Source organism: Pinus tabuliformis, chromosome J, assembly GCF_031772625.1.
Source record: "Pinus tabuliformis cultivar Carrire ecotype Pingquan chromosome J, CPIR1, whole genome shotgun sequence".
NCBI classification, from domain to species: Eukaryota; Viridiplantae; Streptophyta; class Pinopsida; order Pinales; family Pinaceae; genus Pinus; species Pinus tabuliformis.
Window position 1 is genome coordinate 1331222546 of NC_142295.1, and position 23202 is coordinate 1331245747.

At 38.3% G+C, this 23202-nt stretch overlaps 1 protein-coding gene and 2 pseudogenes across 1 annotated transcript in view; all 3 read right to left on the reverse strand.

Moving 5' to 3' along the window:
* Positions 1-14238, reverse strand: part of LOC149232250 (pentatricopeptide repeat-containing protein At2g33680-like) — a 90982-nt gene extending 76744 nt beyond the window's left edge. Inside the window, exon 1 of the mRNA XM_089381862.1 lies at positions 13461-14238. Within this exon, the coding sequence (XP_089237988.1) occupies positions 13461-14238 (778 nt within the window). The remainder of the gene's footprint in view (positions 1-13460) is intronic.
* Positions 14239-14373: 135 nt separating this feature from the next.
* On the reverse strand, positions 14374-14823 carry LOC149232251 (pentatricopeptide repeat-containing protein At4g25270, chloroplastic pseudogene; annotated as a pseudogene).
* A 3965-nt stretch (positions 14824-18788) lies between these two features.
* LOC149232252 (pentatricopeptide repeat-containing protein At3g12770 pseudogene) lies at positions 18789-21606 on the reverse strand (annotated as a pseudogene).
* Positions 21607-23202: the final 1596 nt, after the last annotated feature.

Below are 23202 nucleotides of genomic sequence, written 5' to 3' on the forward strand. Positions count from 1 at the left end.
TATAGAATGTTCATTTGTTAATAGACTAGCATGAAATGTTAAGATTAGTTGCTTGTATGATTCTAGGATGAGAAAGTCCTCATTATGTTAAAATTATTAATGACTAGGGTTTGTAAAAGTCTCACCCTCATTCATTTGTTCCCTCTTAACAACCCTATCTCATAATGTTTAGGGTTTGGTATATGACAATTCCTTGCGAAAAATAGAATTAATTGATTTTGACATAATGTCCCAAGGCCTATAAGGGTTTGTACTTAAGATCTCTAGGAATTCATTCTCTGAAAGGGTAATGGAAACCCTAGATAATAATCACGCTATTATACTTGTATATTTTGGTTGTGTTTGTCAAAGAATATAGAAAGAGAAAAATAAGGCACACATGTTGATCTTAGAAATGGTGATTTGGAAAATTGAATGGGATCCTTGGGCACAAGATGATACATAAACTATGAAGATGCTATCATATTTAAGAGGGGACCTTTCAGGTCTATATAAATTAGAACTCAAGGCATGTATAAAAGTTTATAATTCTTCTTCATATTACAAGTTGGGACCTTTTGAAATTTGTTACTAACTCTTTCTTGTCTAGGATTTTTTGATCATAATGATCCTTGTTAGGGTGATTAATCATTAGATTGAATCTACCCTTGTTATATTATCATTATTGTGAAACCCTAAAAAGGTTCATCGTAAAACCCTAATATAAGGGTTATTGACGAAATCTAGAAATTCTATTCTTTTGATGTTTAGGGTTTTGGTATTGTTATGATGGAAACCCTAGTCCTTTAGATGTCTATGCTATGTATTGAACCCCTAGGGTTTGGAAAGTTAAGGTTTATAAGTAAGATTGTTGTATTAGCTAAAACAAGGTCCTAACCCTAGGTGTATATTCATCGGTATGACCAAAACCCTAGCCCGATAAAATTGTTGTATTAATGGTTATGTTTTGGGTTTACAAAGTAGATAAGTACATCCCATATATGTATGCTAACCTAATTGCAGATGCTCATATTTTAATTTGTGAATTCTATGGTTTGTAACAAAGCTCTATTAGAAGATTGATATTCTAGGATATGACGATATTTCTAAAATCTAGGGTTTGCTACAAACCCTAGTAAAAGTTTGACATATTCCTTAAATGCATAGCATTATGAATGGATTTTTATTATTGATATACAAGGCTTTGTGTCTCAAAGATGGAATCTAAGGTTTGCATTAAATCATGATAGAGTCCATCATATATCCCTAGATATAATAAGTCTAACATTTTGAATGAGTTGCTCTAAGTCTTGATAATGTAGTCTAGGGCTCGTAAGTAAACCCTAGTAAGAAATTGAGTTTATAACTTTTGAGTCTAAATGCTTACTATAGTAACCTAGTTAACACCATGCTTCTATATGTATTTGGTTGTATTTGCTACTTAAGTTGTGTAGGTACATAATATTCAAGATGTTGAAGATGTTCTTAAGTTGACTTGATAATAATAAAGCCTGATGAAGGAAATTATATGAATGATGATAATAAAGATGGCCTCGATAGAGCCATGAAAGGTTCTCTGATGTTATAGAAGAAGGAAGTGTTTGATCCCCTAAGAGGGAGCCTGGATAGTAGAAAGGGTATATCTCCCATTTGAGAGGAAGGGCATATGATGACTGTAAATGTTTGAAAAGAACAAAAGTACTGTCGATGAATAAAAGACTCGAGAAGATATGAAGATGTATTTGATGTTGATAAAAGAAGTGAGAAGAAAGTATTTGGATAACTTGATGATGATAGAAGCATCAGAATGAATGAGGACCTTGAAGGTTTGTGTTTACTTGTATGTATATTTGAAAGTGATGATTGAAGCATCAGAATGAATGAGGACCTCGAAGGTTTGTGTTTACTTGTATGTATATTTGAAAGTTTATTATTGATTGCATTTGTGTTTGTATAGATAAATCTCTCCATAAGAAGAATGAACACTTTGGAAGCATGCTTGACAAATGGATATATCTAGTTTGATAGGGAGAGTTGAAGCATCTAATGTTGGATGTTTGGGAGGACATCTAGCCGACCTATGTATTAATGTCTAGATCCCAAAGAGGGAGGGTGGCATTGGTCTTGGAGCTCTAACCTTGGATATGCACCTAGATCCCTAGGTTGATGGTTAGCAAGTAAGCCTGATGGTACCTAGACTCGCTGAAAGCTTGAGTCCATCTTAGTCCCACCCAAATAGATTACCCTGGTTAGGAATCTAGTCCGAGGCACTGAGTGTGGCAGGATGATACCTAGACTCGCTGAAAACTTGAGTCTATCTTAGTCCCACCCAGATAGATTACCTTGGTTAGGAATCTAGTCTGAGGCACTGAGTGTGGCAGAACTCTTCATAGTTCATTTTGGAGATCTTCCATGTACCTCTATAAATATAGGTAATTGTGAATACCTCCCTAGTTAAGAGGGAGTGTTGAAAATGTAACTAGGTTCGATCTTCATAATTATATTTGAGTCATGATGTAATATATAATTGTCAGAATAAGAATAATTTTTTATTATTAATAAATTGACTTATTAAAGAATGGGTTTCATGCTTGGGTCAATAGTCAATAGGTCAAAGCACCCATTGTGTGCTCTAGGCTTTTTATTGAGTCAAAGTCAAAATTATTTTTGTAAGAAACCATTCTTGGGCTCCTTAAGGTGAAGAAAAAAAAATATTTATCATCCTACTCCTTCCCCATAAAGTTAGCCTCCTCAACTATCTACTAGTTGGCCTACAAACAATGACAAGTCAACCTAGCCTTATATAAACTCGACCCCTTTCAATTGATCATGTCGACGCATTTAAGGAGGCTCCAACGAGTATATATACCAAGTAAGCTCGTCTAGTTTGAGGGGTATAAGTAAGTTCGGTTCTGTAATCCCACAATAGAGATAGCCGAAGTCTGAAATGAAGGAAGCTGAAAGTCCCACAGTGAATAAAAGGTAGCCAAAGTCTGAACAAAGGTAGCCAAAGTCTGAAGTAAGGTAGCTGTTATCACTCAGATTTTCCTTGAAGTTGTAAGAAGAAGGAAATGGGTCCAAGGTAACCACAAACCAATCTTTTAAGTACAGAATCTAGCCAATATGTACTCAGAGAGGGCTCTCTCTTTATGATTTAGCTTTGTTTATGGGATATTAGGCTAGTTATGAAAGCTTGGGGGTTTTTTATTTTGTTTGGTGGTGGAATTCAGGAGCAGATGGATAGAACAAGGTATTTCAGGCCATTGGACTATGGAGTCAACTGAGGATGGTTTAACTAGATCAGGTTGATTCAACAAAAGAGGGCTTTACAGGAAAAGATAGCTAAACAAGAGACAAATGATAGCTTAAAAGGGTGAAATGGTATTGAAAGGGAGGAAGGGCAATTAAGAATCCTTCAACAAAGTTCAAGATAAGAAAAAGTGGATGCTCATTAATAAAAAACAATTAAGAATTTTTTGTTAAATGGTCACAGTGATAAACTAAAAAGAAGGGAGCAATTAAGAATTCCCTACCTATGATAGCTTGGAAGAAAACATTAAGAATATAAATGATTTTAAAGACAGAATGCAGTAAAGCTCCTTTTGAAATATAATTTTTCGTTTATCATTCAGATATGGAACACATATGAATATTTAAAACAAGAAAACTGTAAAAACATAAGATATAGAATACTTATTTGTTTCTCATTTGACACAGGAATCCTGTAAAAGTCCTTTGCTTTATTACTTTGTCCTGTCAACCATACAATAGTTGTTCAACAACATTTCTATTGCAAAATAGAGAATCTACAAAAATGTCTAAGAATCCACCCTCTATACTTCGAATGATGAAGTACTTATACAAAATTTATATCAAAATATCTCCTAACAAAGAAAGATATATTCTAGGAAACTAAATATCTTTTACATGAATGTAGAGACAGATGGTCTCGAAAGTAGAAATTGAATGTGAACTGCTTGGTTGGTGTCCCTGTTTTTGTTGAAGGAGCTAGAAGCAAGTCCTATGAATGTGCATCTTTCTATCTTGCTCGTAATTCTGTGTTGGCTGATTGATTTTGGCTTTTTGCTGATACTCTTTTATCTATGATTGATACTCTTTACTTGTTTTATTGTCATTCATCTTCTTTTACCAAAAGTGACTATGGTAAATACTTCAATTTTACTTTACTTTTTACCCTGATAAATCATAAAATATTTGTCATGTTGGTCCACCAATCATCTCTTGGTATTCTGGCCCTTATCAGTTTTCTGAAGATTTCATCTATTTCTGTGTATTTTACAAAATTTGGTTGTACTGGAAACAAATGCCCCACTTCATGCTCAATATAAAACAGGTTCTCCAAACTGTCATAAAGAATTCTCCCTGTGGGCAATGCCTTGGGCGCAGATGAACTGGGAAATGAAATGGCTTGATTATTAGCATATTGATATAATTTGTTGACATAATCATCCCGCCTCATTAGTTTGTCATTGATGACTAAAGGACTTGGAAGTCCTTTACTTTGTAAAATTCCAAATTTCCCCTTAAATTCATCTATGTCCTCTTGCATATTTTGGCATTTGTGTTCTAAGCTTTGCATTAGACCCCTTTTGGTCAATACTTTCTTCATTTCAAGGATGGTACCAGTTCTATCCTCTATGTTTAGCTGTTCTAACTGATACCTGTTTCTGTTGTTTAGAAAGTTGATCAATCTAATAGCCTCTTCAGGTTTCTCTCCTGGTTCTCCTTTGGTTTTTTCAATATCTTGGAGAGCAGCTTTCACCAAGTCAATTTGTTCAAAAATGATTTGAATTGATGACCAAACATCATTGATTGATTCAATGATGTTGGTCCATAATGTCTTTCTTATGTCAGTCAAAGGCTTTTCAAATGTAAGATCCTTTTCTAGTGTTTTAACCTGTTGAGTTAAGCCTTTGTTTTTCCTTACCTCTTCAGCAAAATTAAATTTTGACACATCATACTTTTGTTCTAAAGTAATGAATTTCTCCTTTACCTTTTGGAGTTCAGTGACCTGGAGCTTCATTTCCTCCTTGGACTTGATTAACTCTTATGTGCTCTGATTTGAAGTTCTTGACTGTGATGTATATGTACCTGTTACTCCAATAGTTTCAGTTGTTTCCATAGGGACATTTGGTGCTAGCGCAATTGCCAATGTAGAAGGGATTGTTGTAGAAACCACTGGCACTACATTCTAAGGCTAAGAGGTCGACTCACTCTGCCTGCTTTGTAGTGTTTTCTCTAATTCTTGTTTGGTTTCCTTTAATTGCTCATTTAGCTTGAGGACCAAGTCCATAAGCTCTTCTTCATTCTTCTTTTCAATCACTTCAGCAGTCTGTGGATGCATGAGTGGTGGCAATTTCAACTGCTTTCTCAGGGCAGCTATATCTTCATTCTTTTTCTTTATCAGGGCCTCTACAGCTTTGATATCCTTTGGGTTATGGCCCAACTCAATAATCAAATCCTCCAATGTTTTAATTCTGTTGTCTTTTGCTTGTGAGGAAGCCTTTTCTAGTTGTAGTTGGGCAGTAGTGTTGTTCAGTGAATTCTCCAACCTGTGTGCCATCATGGCCTTGCTTGTCAGTGTAGAATAAACCATTTCCCCTGTTTGCTTATGCAGTTCTATTTGATCTATGGGGTGGATATCTTTGGCTAAGACCTCAAAATCAGTTTTGAGGTAGTCTGCAAGTGATTTGGGCTGTTGTACTATGGGCTTTAGAAAGCTCATCTACATTTTCCCTTCTTTGATGTCATAAGCTGACATCAACCTGGTTTGATTAGTAGGGGCCATCTTCAAGTATTGAGTGTAGGCTTGGGCCTTCAGCTGTTCATTTTTTGCCTTTATCTCTTTGAATTTTCCTTTTATGTCTATGGTCTTGTCAGATGAAGACCTAAAAGAAGAAACTTTCGTACTTTGTTGTCTTTCAAGCTCTTGTCTTTGTGAAGTGGAAGGTGTCTCACCTATTGGAAATTTATGTAGACTGTCTCCACCTTCTTTCCTTAAACTCCCTGTTGTTTCCTCAAAGAATTCTTCCTCTAAATATGGATTTAGCCTGTGCCTCTTAGCACCAGGCTGGTCTGAAGGACCACTGGCAGGGGTAGCTACTTCCCTGTCTCTTTTCAAGTTCTTTTCCCATTCAATAGAGTCTACAAAACTGGGGGATTTCCCATATTTACTTGAGTTGAATGGGGCTGTGGTGGGAACTATTCTTCGGAGATTTCAGGCTGCTCTAAAATCTCTGGTTGTTCTAATGCTAGAGTACTTGTTCCTTGATCTTTTTCCTGCGGTGTTTCTACAAGGGGTGCACTAGTTTCCTGTGAGTGCCTTTGAGAAGTCTCTGTTGTAGAGGCACTAGGCTCTGGTGTTGGCTTTTGGGTGGATCCAACTGGTACCTATTCACAAGAGTTTAGGTCAAGCCTCTTTTCTAAGTCTTTCATCACATTTTTTACATCAACTTGATCACTATCCATTTCAACTAAAGTCCCTTCCTTCCATTCATCCATATTTTCATACTATTCTATTTCAGGGATTTTGTGATAGAAATATGGTGACAGCTTGTTTTTCATTCTCCTATCACAAATGAAACCTTGTGGATCATACCTCCAAACAAAACTTTTCTTTAGTTTGATTCTTTCTAGGATTTCTTTTGCTATTTTTCCTGTTTCTCTATTGTTGAGGACAAATGGGCCTCGGTGGTCTTTAATTCTCAATTGTGCTTTCTTCTTGGCCTTGGTGAAATGAGTATGATCAGAATCTAACATTTGCCTATAATATTCCAAGGCAAACAACCTCATAGGAACATACCTTGGTAGTTTTAATGGAGGAAGTTAACAACCATAAATTCTGATCTATGTGTGATTCCGGTACAAGTACCAGTCACCTATCTTGTACTACATAGAGAGCTGAAGAATTCTTTTGATTTCATCATTGGTCCTATGAGGAGGGTTTCCTGTCAGCATGGTGGTTATTGGGTGGAAAAACTGGTCAATGAATTCAGTGTATGAGTATGGACCAGGTGAATCACGAAAGATGGAAGTCCGGAAAATAACTAATCTGGGATTTCCCATTGTATCAAGCTTATTTACAGAGAACGGGAACTGGTCAGACTGATAATAAAGGAAAAGGTGATATATGATTGTGGAATACTTGAACACATTTTCATTCTCCAGCCTCATGAACTGGTCATGGATTTTCTCAGCTATGAAAGCAGCATAATTATATTTGACAGCAGGAGACTGACTAGGGGTAAAAATGGACATTAAAACTAGGGTCAACTCATCCACATACTCACTAATATTGAAACCCATGACTGCAGCTATCATATTGACTATGTTTTTACCTATCTGTGTGAAGAAAGATGACATATAAGGAAAAGGATCCTTGGGTTGATGTTGTTTATCCATGAAATTCTGGCAAAGGCAACTGACTTCAGAGTGGGACAATTTGGATGATTTCTCTAGTAATTCACCAAGGGAAATGGGGGTGAGGTCTTGACTGGGTTGAAACTGAAACATCTCATTGATTGAATCTGCAGTAACTGTGAAGAGAACCGTTTGATTGGGGGACACTATTGCTCTGAGGGCAGGATTGTAATTGGTGTGACATTGATGGATAATGTCAGGGAAAATACGCACAGAGGGGAGCATGTATCTTGGGAGATTTGATTCCCAAAGTCCTATGGGATCAGAGTTATTCATGTAATTGTCCCGACATTAACAAAGTACTTTCAGAGGATTTTCTTCAGTTACAAGGTCTTTTATCTAAAAATCTTTATCTACTAAGGGCAGATAATCCAAGTCTCGATGAGGGGTAGTGATAGGTGCTACACTAAGGACCACGAGGGTTTCCATTCTGGTTCTTATGGATTCAGAAAGGAAAATGGGGTTTTTAAGTGGAGTTGGTGAAAACAGAGGGTCTTGGAGATCTTGAATTTTAAATTCAGCAACTGAATTATAATGAAATTTGGGTTTTTTGAAATTAATTATAGAGAGAAGCAAGCATTTATAGGTTTTATGGACAGAAACTAGTAAATACCTATTTTTAGTGACGAGTAATGGAATGCAGGTTCATTGGGTGCGAATGGTAGACTTGGAGCGGCGTCGAACTGCAAGTTTCAGGGTGGCTGATGGTTGGGGTACAAGCTGGTCGACTTCAACGTTCAGGTTGCATGCATGCGCTTTTCAGAATAAGGACGCAAAACTATTTAACTTTGTTTTTATGCAAAATCAAAGCTTTTGGTGAGTTCGGGATTTGGATAGATGGCATCAGCGAGAAACTGATTTGATGTTTTGTTTTTAGCGGGAGGCAGTAAGCGGTTTTCATTGCACCGCTAGTGGAGGGGAAGTGGTATTTGGGCGCGACCGCGCGATTCCATATGTTGTGTGACACGTAGCAATGGTACTGTTCACTAAACCGCTCACCATCGCGTGGTAAAGGTCGACCACGGAGGCCCATGCGATATGCGCAATAACCGTCAGATCTACGGGATCCGATCGGATGGCTGTCGAGGAGATGAAGTGGCAAAAGGTTTGTTGGACACCTAATCCTCAATGGGTTAGTGTGGAAGCCAAATAGACAAAAAGAAGTCCAAGAGACCTTGGGATGTGAAACCCAACAGTGAAATAATGTATTATAAATGTATATCAGTGGTTAATAAAAGATGCATTTTCATGTTTTATCTTTCCTATTTGTTGTTGCCCATGTGTGTTTAACATGGTATCAGAGCAGGTGTATTCTTGCCTTGCATAATTACTTTGAGCCATTTGTTTTATGGCCTTTCTGTGTAGGTCATTTCTGCCATCAGTTCTGCATTTCATGAATATTTTCTTAACTAAATTCTAGCTGCAACCTCTGTCATTTCTCCAGTGCCATTTTTGGCTTCTATCTGCCATTGTAACTCCCTTCTATCATTTCTTTAGAAGTTTGTCAGTTTGTCTTGCATTTTTCTGCCAATTTTGTAACCTCCCACACTTCTCTGACATAGTCCAATAACACTGCTCTACTATGTTGCTTGAATTATGTTAAGATTGTGAATTTTGAGCATTGGTTGCATTGTAATGAATGTGAGACCATGCGCTATGTGCTTAGAGGTCTGCGTGTAAATGTCCTAGCATGCGCTGAGGGTAGTTGTTTAAAGCTTGAAGATGTTGAAGCCGTAGAAACTTGCATTAAATTTGGAAACCGTTGAATGGTATGCTAGCACTGTCCCACTGTCCCATTATACTGTGAATTGTTCTTTTCAATGGTGGTGCATTGAAGTGAAAATTGTTCAAGCTGATTTATTAAAGAATTAACTTGGTATGTTGAAGTGAATATTGTTCAAGAATTCATATAACATTGTAAATCTTCTCCAATTTATACGCGGTTGAATACGATGTTATTGTTGGAGAGATCTATAGCCGTGTCTCGTTGATGTCATTGTTGGAGAGATCTATACCACGTTGATGGTCTCCCAATACGCTGTTGGCCTCCATATCATATCACGAAGCCATTATTCTCTGCTGCATACTCTCTCTACCCTAAGTGCCTTAAACATTGTGTTAACCTACTGCTACTCTCCAGATTCCTGCTCTAAATTAAAGAATGTGATTGTCAAGAGCCCCTATCTTCTCCCCGTGACAAACTTCATGCTCAATCAACTGGATTTTCCATGGATTAAAAGTTTGAAATTGCATATATGTTGACTGTGAGTTGATGGCATGCTCAGTCCAGTGTGGTGATGGCACACATGATTCTCATTCCAATGTTGCAATATAAGTGGTGTTCAATGCATTTCTATGTGGTGATATTCATCTATTGAGAATCCAAGCGAATCTCACGCGTTCAAGCTCGGCGTTGCTGTCACACGCATCTTGGCGTTGCAATATATAATATCAGAGTTGGCACTATTAGTTGTGCTACCCAGATGTTTATAATGCCTGTGAGTTAAACCTTTTTCACTAAGTTAAACATTTTTTTGAAGACTGTTAATTTGCATGAACTTATTTGGAGAATTGGGCACATTGATGCCCCAAGAACTTTGTCAGTCTCACAATCCATGACCAGCTTCATAACTGTCTTTTTAGGACGACGTGATATTGTATTTTTCATGGGTGTAAATGTTGAAGTGAAGACACCAATATCACCATTACGATGTCCAAACCAACCCGAATCGATGAAATCGCAGTTTAAATGAGATATCACAAGTTCTATGTATTTGAGATTTTGATTTTGAGTTTGTCGGATTGTGGAGGAGATAGAAAAATAATATGCTCGGAGTATCACTCAGCACTACATACGCCTGAGTAAGTTCCTTGAACTTTTCGGCATCTCCGCCCTTGTTGGGATGGTTTTTCATGGCGGCCTTTCTGTACGCTTTCTTTAATTCAGCCTGCGAAGCATCCTTTGGCACTCCCAAGATTTTATAATACCGGGTGCCATCGCTCTTCTTGGAGGCGCGAGCTCCAAACATTTTCACTTCCTTTCAACTTCAAATCTAAAATATATGAAAAAAAGAATCGGCTGAAACACTTCAGGAACAAATTTTTCGAGTCTCCAACACCTTCAGGTAGAATTACAGGCCAAATCGAGGTTCTTTGGTTGTTAGTTAAATCAGAAGAAAATAAATTCTGCCTGTAAAGAGAACGATTCAGCAAGAAGCCCGCAGCCAGGTTATATACATTAACACTGTTGATAAGTTGAAGACGGTTGAATTTCTTTCCAGACCCATTATGAGCCTGAGCAATCAGATTTTGGTAAAAGTATGATGGTCTTTGTGTGATGAATGGTGTGTTGAATGTATTACGTTGGAGCATATGCAACATTTAGTATATTATGTTGAATGTATTGTATTGTATGCTTGAGTAGTGATACATTTGCATTGAAGAGTTGATTGCTTATATTGGTATATTGGTGTCTCTGCTTTGAGGGACGTTCAATTCTTATGTTGAACCATTTAGACATGCGCTTTGAAGATAAAACCATTTATATATGCCTTAAATTATTTTGAGGGTCTATTCATATATACATGATTCAGACTATTCATACATGAAGTTGAGAGTCGGTCCATACAATTAATTTATATGAAAGTCAGACAATTGTATCTACAGCATATGCATTGTTAGCTCTCCATAAATTCTGTGTGATATATGAGTATTGAGGGCAAATTGTTTTCTTTGAAGAAAGTGGCAAGATCAGAGAATATTGGTTCATACCCTATTCAAAGCATTTATATATATGAGCATTCAAGTCTTGTTCATGACATGGTGCTATAGTTGTTGAAGTTTTGATAGCCATCATTTCTGCTTTGAAAGTGAAGGAGTATTTGAAGGATCCAAGCAAGTTTGCAGTTGTTGCTGCCCCAGTGTGGCATTGTATTTAAAACTCATTATAGTGCATTGGTTCCTTGATTCGATTGCTGCATAAAGAGTTTGGTGGGCTGACTGTAATCTTTTATGGAGAAAAGTTTTGCCGGTTGTATTGTTAGAACATAATGTTGGTCATGAGTAAACTCTTATTTTGTAATTGGTGCTTGTTGCTTGCACACTGATCATTTGCTGCACATTTATAAAGAATATTGATGTGTACTGTAAGTAGGTATTACTTTTCTGCATTGAGTAGTTGTTGTGTTCAATTTTTTAATGTGTAATTCTGACATTGAAGAAAAAAAATGGCCAGAATCAATGAAGTATTAGAGTTCCTCAAGACTCTCATATTGTCTACTACTCATGATACATTAAAAGTCAGCAAAGTTTCTCTCACAGACATTCAGGTTTGTCTACAAAATTCACAAGAGAAAATTGATTTTTTGCAGCTCGAATCTCAGTTACAGCAAGTAGAACTAAAACAAATGAGTCATTTTGAACAGAGACTTCTGACATTGAAGAAAAAAAATGGCCAGAATCAATGAAGTATTAGAGTTCCTCAAGACTCTCATATTGTCTACTACTCATGATACATTAAAAGTCAGCAAAGTTTCTCTCACAGACATTCAGGTTTGTCTACAAATTCACAAGAGAAAATTGATTTTTTGCAGCTCGAATCTCAGTTATAGCAAGTAGAACTAAAACAAATGAGTCATTCTGAACATGTCTCTGTTCAGAACATTGAGACTGCAACCCATCAGAAGCAAGACAATAATGTTACAGTTCATTCAGATTTAGTACCCAATAAAGCAGCAAGGTTACATGCAGATGCAGAAGTTCAGTTTGCACTTCCCAGGCCCATCATCAGACCTTGGGAAGAGCTTGTCCATAACAAGCACAGAAATGGTCTTGGATATGACAAGGACTTGTCCTTTCATATTCCAGACTACTCCAAACCAATCCAATTTCAAAGTGCTGGAATCATTCATGACAGTTCACTACCAGCTATTTTAGATTTTGCCCTCTTCCACAGCAGCCACAACAGATTGTGAAATGCCAACACTGTGATCGAGTTGGCCATCTGAAAGATCATTGTTTTGATCTTCATCCATGTAAGCACTATCATAAAACCACCCATTCTTCACACAGATGCTTCAGAAACAAATGTCTTGCAAGAACAAAGATTCATCTTGGATGGATCGCTTCTTGGCAATGGGTATCAACAGCCAAGAAGATATTCCAATCACATGTCAGAACTTGTTCCAGAGTATTGAGCAGTCTTGCAGTTGAGTTTTCTCCACCATCTCACCTTGTATCTGACAGGGAGGAAAATGATGGTCATTTACAAGATTCAAAGTCACATCAAGCGAACCTGAGCCACAACCTGCCATACCAGATTCAGAGTTGTAGCCAGAAACAAAGAAGCCCCTGAGCATGCCTTCAGTCGGTAATCTGGGACACTTCCTCTAGCAGAAGACTTTAGCTTCTTGCCAGCTTCGGAAGAATTCCAGAAACAAAATTGGGAACACTTCCTCGAGCAAAAGACTTCATCTTCTTGCCAGTTTTGGAAGAGTTCCGAGAATTGCATTAAGTATTCCAGAGTTATTGGTCATCCTTAAACCATCACAGGTTGATACTTCCTTTTTCAGATTGAAGTTCTCCCTTTTATGCGGGGTGAGACCTCCCTTTATTGGTTGAAGGTTTCCCTCTTCAAATCAATAGGGGCACTTCATCTAGCAGAAGACTTTAACTTCTTTCCAGTTTTGGAAGAGTTCCGAGAACTGCACTAAGCGTTCTACTGTTGGTGGTCATCCTTAAACCATCGCCCTTTATACCAACATTTCAAAGAGCACATTCAACCTAGTGTTGCCATGCATTTTTGCACATTTTGTATTACAACTCTCTTCTTGGACACATACATAACCCTTCAGATTAAAGGGGGGAATGTTGGACACCTAATCCTCAATGGGTTAGTGTGGAAGCCGAATAGACAAAAAGAAGTCCAAGAGACCTTGGGATGTGAAACACAATGGTCAAACAATGTACTATAAATGTATATCAGTTGTTAATACAAAATGCATTTTCATGTTTTATCTTTCCTATTTGTTGTTGCCCATGACGTGGTTTGGTTTCAAGCCCGTATGCTGCATTGCAGAAAAAAATTGCAAGAGCATCTGCACCATGCCCATGCATTCCACAACCTGCAATCATTGCACTCCATAATACGTCTCTTTCAGATGCTTTTTCAAATATGTGGCATGCAATTTCTAGACTTCCACACTTGGCATACATGTCAATGAGGGCAGTGCTCACACACATGTCCAACTCGAGACCAATTCTGAATGTGTATCCATGAATGCATTTTCCTTGTTGCAGAGAGGCCAAATGAGCACATGCTGGTAGCAAACTCACCACGATTGCCTCGTCAGGTTTGGTGTCTACTAGTTGCATTTTACGGAAAAGTGATAAGGCCTCATTGGCATGGCCATTATGAGCACATCCAGCAATTATTGCATTCCATGATACCACATTCCTTGTCGACATTTTGTTAAACAACTGCCATGCAAGTCCTATATCTCCACATTTAATATACATATCTATGAGGGTTGTCCCAACAATAACATGGGACTCAAAACCACTTCTAATACTACAAGCATGGATAGATAGGCCTTGCTGTAGCGCGCCTAACTGAGCACATGAAGGGAGCACCGCCCCTAGGGTGAGTGAATTAGGCTTGATGCCTGCAAGCTGCATTTGACCATAGAGTTCCAAGGCTTCATTGCTATGACCATTCAGGGAGTATCCTCCAATCATTGCAGTCCACGAAACCACATCTCTATTGGGTATTCTGTCAAAGATTTTGTATGCACGCTCTATACTCCAGCACTTACTATACATAGATATAAGAGAATTTCCTACTGGACCATCTGACTGAAAACCTTGTTTGATAACATAGCCATGGATGCATTTCCCCTCATGCAGAAATCCATACTCAGCAAACGCAGGAAGGATACTTACAATCGTGGCATGATCTCATATAACTTCCTCTAGTTGCATCTGATGTAAAAGAGCCAAAGCTTCAGTGCAATGCCCATTCTGGTTATACCTTGTAATCATTGCATTCCATGACACCACAGTTCTCTTAGACATTTTGTCGAACACTTGGCGGGCAAGGTCCATATCCCCGCACTTAGCATACATTGCTATAAGAAAATTTCCTATAAAAACATCTGACTCGAATCCATCTCTGAGTATGTGATAATGAATCTGCTTGCCCGCTTCCATAGCTGATAGGAAAGCACATGACTTGATCACAAAGGGGAAAGTGAACTTATCAGGCCATATGCCCACCTCTTGCATTTGTTTATAAAGTTTGAGCGCTTCTTCACACGGTCCACTGCAGGCATAGCCTCTAATCATCATGTTCCATAAGAATCCACTTCTTTGAGATATTTTGTCAAACACTTGGCGTGCATCACCCATAGTTCCGTAACTGGCATAGAGGGCGACCAGATTGGTTTCTAAATGGACGTTTTGGTATAGTCTAGTGATGAGCAGATGGGCATGGAGCATTTTTCCCTGGGAGATTGATTTGCTGTTGGAGCAGGCTCGCAAGAGGGATGCATAGTTGTTGATACTCGGAAAGGACTGGCACGTAAATAAACTAGTGTTTGGTTGATGAGAATACCAATTGGATAGTTGTTCAGAAGCACCAAACAGATGAATAAATGAGAACATTGTCTGTCTACCATTCCTAAATTGGTAATACAAGCTCTCAGATGATAATCCCAATCGCTCTAAAACGAGGTAATGTATGAGTTTGCTCGTACTACAAGTAACATGAGCCATGAAAATTTCGGTATGTGCAATTTCATGACAGAAAATAGCAAAAATCAGAGTGTTGTATGTATGTACTTGCAATGTTCGAGAAAAAACTAGTCTAATAAAAAACGAAGTATCTTGTTTACAGCTGAAAACTAAAACATAGGCACTTTTTGCTTCAAGCATCAGTTGAATGTATACAGAATAACTTGTTTACGGCTGAAAACAAAAACAGAGGCACTTTTCGCTTCAAGCAACAATTGAATCTATACATAATACACCCCGATGCATTGATCGGTCAGATTACCATCCGTTTCTTTGGGCCGTTTTGCAAGTTTAAATCCAGTAGCGTAATAAATGATCATCATGGTTCCATTCTTACCATCATGAAAGAATACATGAGGAGGTAGTCTTCCTCATAATGTTTATCTTCATAACATAATTTGATATAATAATAACTAATTTATTTAAACGATTCATGACAAAACGGCATAATTTATGACCTTATCAACTTGACCTTCAGTGCTCTCATCCCCAAGACCGATCATCCTCAATCATTTGATGAATACATGCCTATCTTGTTATGCAATTGTGTCTACAAAATTATTGCAAAAGGTATTGCTATCCAACTCAGAGCAATTCTATCTAAAAATATTTCCAAAGAGCAATTTGGATTCTTTGAATATTGCTATCAAACTCAGACCAATTCTATCCAAAAAAAATTCGAAGGAGCAATTTGGATTCCTAGAGGGCCGCCAAATTCATGAGGCCATCGGGGTGGCTCATGAGGGCCTTCATAGCATAAAGATGAGGAAGTTAAAATGAATTGTGGCTAAAATAGATCTCTTAAAAGCTTATGACATATTCAGCTAGGTCTACATCCAGATGATTCTCGCTCGCCTTAGATTTGAGATGCCTTTCGTCAACTAGGTCATGAGTTGTGTCACATCTGTCACATTTTCTATTTTGATCAATGGCTCAACCTCTCATTTTTTTCATGCATAAAGAGGATTGACATGGGGCTGCCCACTATCCCCTCTTCTCTTCCTTTTGGCTGCAGAAGGACTCAACATACTATTATTGGCAGCCAAGCGAAGGGGTGATCTCAAGGGGATCGAGGTTGCAAACAATTTTTTCATTACACACTTGCTCTTTGTGGAAGATGTATTAATTTTTTGTGATGGGCCACGACAAGACATGGATGTTGTTAAAGAGGCTCTCACTTTATTTCAGGAAGCTACTATCATGCTTGTTAATATTAAAAAAGCCACTCTCTCTCATTCTAGTAGGTTAAGAGGCAAAGTTAGGAGGACTCAGAATATTTTCCCTTGCGTTGTCAAATATTTTCAAGAGAATCTCAAATATCTCGGTCTCCATTTAAAACCAAACTCATACAGGAACACTAATTAGAGATGGCTAGGGCCAAGATTGAAAAAAGACTCAAACATTGGAATTTCAAATGCCTCTCACATGATATATGGTTATATTTAACCGAGGGGCGGGATATATAATATTTGGGGTTTTTGTATATTTATAATAATACGGGAATGGGTAATGTTGCTTTATATAGGGGAATTACATAATAATGTGGATTAGTGGTTGGTATAACTTTGTGAAATGCGCGCTAAGTTTACATTTTTTTATTTTTTGATTTTTTACAAATGTGAAAAACCTTTGCACAAGTAAAGGTATGAACATATTTCAAAGCTTAACCAAGTCAATTATGATATATGACACCTATTGGTATAGGGGCATAACAGTAGCTAAGTCTAAAATGAAGGAAGCTGAAAGTCCCACAGTGAATAAAGGAAGCTGAAGTCTGCAGTTCCTCAATTATAGAAGGAAGCCGAAGTTTTGCAATTCCACAAAAATGAAAGGAGGCTGAAGTCTGGAATTCCACAGAGATGAAAGGAGACCGATGTCTGCAATAGAAGATGGCCCACGTCATGAAGACTTTGACCTTAAAATTCAGTGATGTTCATTGAAGATTAACGAGGCTGACTTGATGGAGGGAAGGAAGTCGTCTTGGTCTTGGTTGTCTAACTGTCATATGAATTTATTGAAGGAAGAGTTCTTCACTGGGTTTTCTCCTAGATAGTGGTTTTGCCTTGGTTGAGCACCTATATCATGTGTTCTTTGGTGTCTTTGTGTTTTTGGCAACTGTCTTGATGATAATAACATAACTACTAAGAAGAAGAAAATAATAAATCACAAGAAATTGTCAAATAGTAGAGAAATCAAATTAAACAAAGGCTGCCCCAGATTTCTCAACACTCATCACTATCGAAGGAACAACATATAAAATTATTTGACGCATACCTTCACCCTCAAAACAGAACAAAATTAAAGAGTAATAGACCCAGTAGAAATTTACCCTTTAGCTTCATAGTCATCTTGTCCTAAGCTTTAATTCTATTTTCCTTCTCTATCTATCCAAATTGCAAATTATCTCCCAATAGGGATACATTTCCCTTTAGCTTTGTGCATACAAGTTTCACTCTTTTAGGGTCTTTGATTTGCTCAAATTTGAAAATTTTCTCCTTATCTAATCCAATCAATCAATTTTTCTAGGTAAGCTCCATGAGTAGGTAGGGGTTTTCATCTTTGGCCTACCTCTCCAATTTATCAATGCCCTACTAAGCCCCTCTTCTATGCCCTCAACTTCTTCATGTAGAGCCTTTACTTCCTATGTCTCCTCATCCACATCATGAATATCTGTTGTAGCCCTTTTTCTCTGAGCTTCTTCCATTGCATCCATTCTTGCTGACATGGCTCTCAACATCTCCGTAATATCATTAACAGTTTCTCTACACTTCACTTTGCCCCATGCTAGCAATCCAACTTCCCTTCTATGCACCATATTGTTGTTTTCTTGTGTAATTCAATTCTATCCAACAGATTGTCTTTGTTGGAAATGTTTTTTACCCCACAGCAATTCTACCCAGCAAGCTCTCCTTGGTTGGAATTGCCCTTGGATCTCACATGCAGGTCTCAAACTTGCTCTAATACCAAGCTGGTGCAGCTCAAGTTGGCATGCAAACAATAACCACCAGGGTTGCCAGATCTAAACTCTTAGAGCACACAGCAAATGAATGTACATACACAGTGTTTAAAAGAAACAAACACACAGTGGGAGGTAGCCAATTTGCACAAACAGCATTTCTATTAATGCTCAAATTTTATCAATTTACATGCAAAATGCCTCAACGGGCTTCTCCATTGCTATTGTAACTGCAGGCCCAAATCTTCTTCCTCGAAACATTAAAAAGGCAATACATGCTAATCTTAGAGTCTCAGCCAAGTTTACAAAAGTTCAAGAGAAAATTTTACACCAAATTTTAAAAAGCCTGAGTTTCTTATGTCTTATTGTTGCTAAGATCCTCCCTGCTCCCCTTTTTAATCCTCTTCCTTTCCTTCTCTTCTATTCTCTTTTTCCTCTATTTCCTTCCATACCTCCTCCACTTCCCTTTCAAAACTTTTGAAGCCCACCTCTTAAAGTTTCACCCACCATTTTAAATATAGCCAAGGCCTCACCAATAAACAGCCCAACTACTAATTAATTCACCGGAAATGTCACGTGGTCATTTACCTTAAGGTCCCATCCAAGGGGAGACAATTCAACGGCTGAGCTGCCTGCGAGCATGAAGGGGTTGATCCCCAAACTCTGCACAGCTGAGTGTATTCGGATCTGGAGAACATATCAATGACTTAGAGCTCCCCTCTCTCGCATTACCAAGGGACGTTCCTGCATCACTTTAATTTGTCATGAAATATGACTATAAGACACCATATAACCTAGCCGACTAAAAATGGATGCCATAATCTGGGCTAACAAAGGCAAGAACGATTGTTTTGTTTTGCAATTAAGCTTCTAGATTTTAGTTGTTAATGTAGAAGTCACCAGTAATCCCCACAAGAACAGAATCCTTTGTTGAAATGATGGAAACGACTTGTATCCCTAACAATGATTTCCCTTTTCACAATTTTGGAGATGAACTTGGTAGCAGTATGACAGTCACTGCATACACGGAGGTTCTTTGTTATCCGAATAAGGGTTGCAGGACTCGTGCTGATAAGTCCAAAAGCAATGGCTAGCTTCTCACTGTGACTGCAGAGTATGTATTCCTTCATTTCCTCCTCTACATCATGCAAGACAGTGTTTGTATTAGACATATACCCTGCCTCCTTCATCTGTCCAGCCAAGGACTCTAACATAGCATAAATTTCATTAGATTGAGGATGCAATCTATCTGCCGCAGCAAAAGCATGTAGCCTATTATTTACTTCAATCAAGCTGCATCCTAGTGTCTTTCTTAATCCCTTTTCTTGCATTATTGTCCTTATCCTTGCTACGTCATCCCACTTGCCATCTGCTGCATATATGCTTGATAAGAGAACATAGATTCTAGGATTTTCAGGCTCCATGTCAAAAAGGCAACCTGCCACACGTTCTCCTAGCTCTGAATTTTTGTGAATTCTGCAGGCACTAAGCAAGGTCCCCCATACTTCAGCATTGGGTTCTAATGGCATCTTTTTTATAAAGCCTTCTGCTTCATCAAGTTTTCTAGCACGTCCAAGAAGGTCAACCATGCATGCATAATAATCCATCCCAGGTGTGATGCAATATCCTTGGCTCATGCTATTGAAATATTTCCAGCCCTCGTCTACCAAACCTGAATGGCTGCATGCATACAAAACACTTGTAAAGGTGACGTGGTTTGGTTTCAAGCCCGTATGCTGCATTTCAGAAAAAAGTGCAAGAGCATTTGCATCATGCCCATGCATTCCACACCCTGCAATCATTGCACTCCATAATACAACGTCTCTTTCAGATGCTTTTTCAAATATGTGGCGTGCCATTTCTAGACTTCCACACTTGGCATACATGTCAATGAGGGCAGTCCTCACACACATGTCCAACTCGAGACCAATTCTGAATGTGTATCCATGAATGCATTTTCCTTGTTGCAGAGACGCCAAATGAGCACATGGTGGTAGCAAACTCACCACGGTTGCCTTGTCAGGTTTGGTGTCTACTAGTTGCATTTTACGGAAAAGTGATAAGGCCTCATTGGCATGGCCATTATGAGCACATCCAGCAATCATTGCATTCCATGATACCACATTCCTTGTCATCATTTTGTTAAACAACTGCCATGCAAGTCCTATATCTCCACATTTAATATACATATCTATGAGGGCTGTCCCAACAATAAAATGGGACTCAAAACCACTTCTAATACTACAAGCATGGATAGACTGGCCTTGCTGTAGCGCGCCTAAATGAGCACACGAAGGGAGCACCACCCCCAAGGTGAGTGAATTAGGCTTGATGCCTGCAAGCTGCATTTGACCATAGAGTTCCAAGGCTTCATTGCTATGACCATTCTGGGAGTATCCTCCAATCATTGCAGTCCATGAAACCACATCTCTATTGGGTATTCTATCAAAGATTTTGTATGCAGCCTCTATACTCCAGCACTTACTATACATAGATATAAGAGAATTTCCTACTGGACCATCTGACTGAAAACCTTGTTTGATAACATAGCCATGGATGCATTTCCCCTCATGCAGAAATCCATACTCAGCAAACGCAGGAAGGATACTTACAATCGTGGCACGATCTGGTATGACTTCCTCTAGTTGCATCTGATGTAAAAGAGCCAAAGCTTCAGTGCAATGCCCATTCTGGTTATACCCTGTAATCATTGCATTCCATGACACCGCAGTTCTCTTAGACATTTTGTCGAACACTTGGCAGGCAAGGACCATATCCTCTCACTTAGCATACATTGCTATAAGAGAATTTCCTACAAAAACATCTGACTCGAATCCATCTCTGAGTATGTGATAATGAATCTGCTTGTCCGCTTCCATAGCTGATAGGGAAGCACATGACTTGATCACAAAGGGGAAAGTGAACTTATCAGGCCATATGCCCACCTCTTGCATTTGTTTATAAAGTTTCAGCACTTCTTTACACGGTCCACTGCAGGGATAGCCTCTAATCATCATGTTCCATAAGAATCCACTTCTTTGAGACATTTTGTCAAACAATTGGCGTGCATCACCCATAGTTCCGTAAATGGCATAGAGGGCAGCCAGATTGGTTTCTAAATGGACGTTTTGTCATAGTCCAGTGACGAGCAGATGGGCATGGAGCATTTTTCCCTGAGAGATTGATTTGCTGTTGGAGCAGGCTCGCAAGAGGGATGCATAGTTGTTGATACTCGGAAAGGACTGGCACGTAAATAAACTAGTGTTTGGTTGATGAGAATACCAATTGGATAGTTGTTCAGGAGCACCAGACAGATGAAGAAATGAGAACATTGTCTGTCTACCATTCCTAAATTGGTAATACAAGCTCTCAGATGATAATCCCAATCGCTCTAAAACGAGGTAATGTATGAGTTTGCTCGTACTACAAGTAACATGAGCCATGAAAATTCAGGTATGTGCAATTTCATGACAGAAAATAGCAGAAATCAGAGTGCTGTATGTATGTACTTGCAATGTTCGAGAAAAAACTAGTCCTATAAAAAAACGAAGTATCTTGTATACGGCTGAAAACTAAAACATAGGCACTTTTCGCTTCAAGCAACAGTTGAATGTATACAGAATAACTTGTTTACGGTTGAAAACAAAAACAGAGGCACTTTTCGCCTCAAGCAACAGTTGAATCTATACAGAATACACCCCGATGCATTGATCGGTCAGATTACCATCCGTTTCTCTGGGCCGTTTTGCAAGTTTAAATCCAGTAGCGTAATAAATGATCATCATGGTTTCATTCTTACCATCATGAAAGAATACATGAGGAGGTAGTCTTCCTCATAATGTTTATCTTCATAATATAATTTGATATAATAATAACTAATTTATTTAAATGATTCATGACAAAACGGCATAATTTATGACCTTATCAACTTGACCTTCAGTGCTCTCATCCCCAAGACCGATCATCCTGAATCATTTGATGAATACATGCCTATCTTGTTATGCAATTGTGTCTACAAAATTATTGCAAAAGGTATTGCTATCCAACTCAGACCAATTCTATCTAAAAATATTTCCAAGAGAAATTTGGATTCTTTGAATATTGCTATCAAACTCAGACCAATTCTATCCAAAAAAAATTCGAAGGAGCAATTTGGATTCCTAGAGGGCCGCCAAATTCATGAGGCCATCGGGGTGGCTCATGAGGGCCTTCATAGCATAAAGATGCGGAAGTTAAAATGAATTGTGGCTAAAATAGATCTCTTAAAAGCTTATGACAGATTCAGCTGGGTCTACATCCAGATGATTCTCGCTCGCCTTAGATTTGAGATGCCTTTCGTCAACTAGGTCATGAGTTGTGTCACATCTGTCACATTTGCTATTTCGATCAATGGCTCAACCTCTCATCTTTTTCATGCATAAAGAGGATTGACATGGGGCTGCCCACTATCCCCTCTTCTCTTCCTTTTCGCTGTAGAAGGACTCAACATACTCTTATTGGCGGCCAAGCTGAGGGGTGATCTCAAGGGGATCAAGGTTGCAAACAATTTATTCATTACACACTTGCTCTTTGTGGATGATGTATTAATGTTTTGTAATGGGCCACGACAAGACATGGATGTTGTTAAAGAGGCTTTCACTTTATTTCAGGAAGCTACTATCATGTTTGTTAATATTAAAAAAGCCACTCTCTCTCATCCTGGCAGGTTAAGAGGCAAAGTTAGGAGGACTCAGAATATTTTCCCTTACATTCTCAAATATTTTCAAGAGAATCTCAAATATCTCGGTTTCCATTTAAAACCAAACTCATACAAGAACACTAATTAGAGATGGCTGGGGCCAAGATTGAAAAAAGACTCAAACATTGGAATTTCAAATTCCTCTCACATGATATATGGTTATATTTAACCGAGGGGCGGGATATATAATATTTGGGGTTTCTGTACATTTATAATAATACGGGAATGGGTAATGTTGCTTTATATAGGGGAATTACATAATAATGTGGATTAGTGGTTGGTATGACTTTGTGAAATGCGC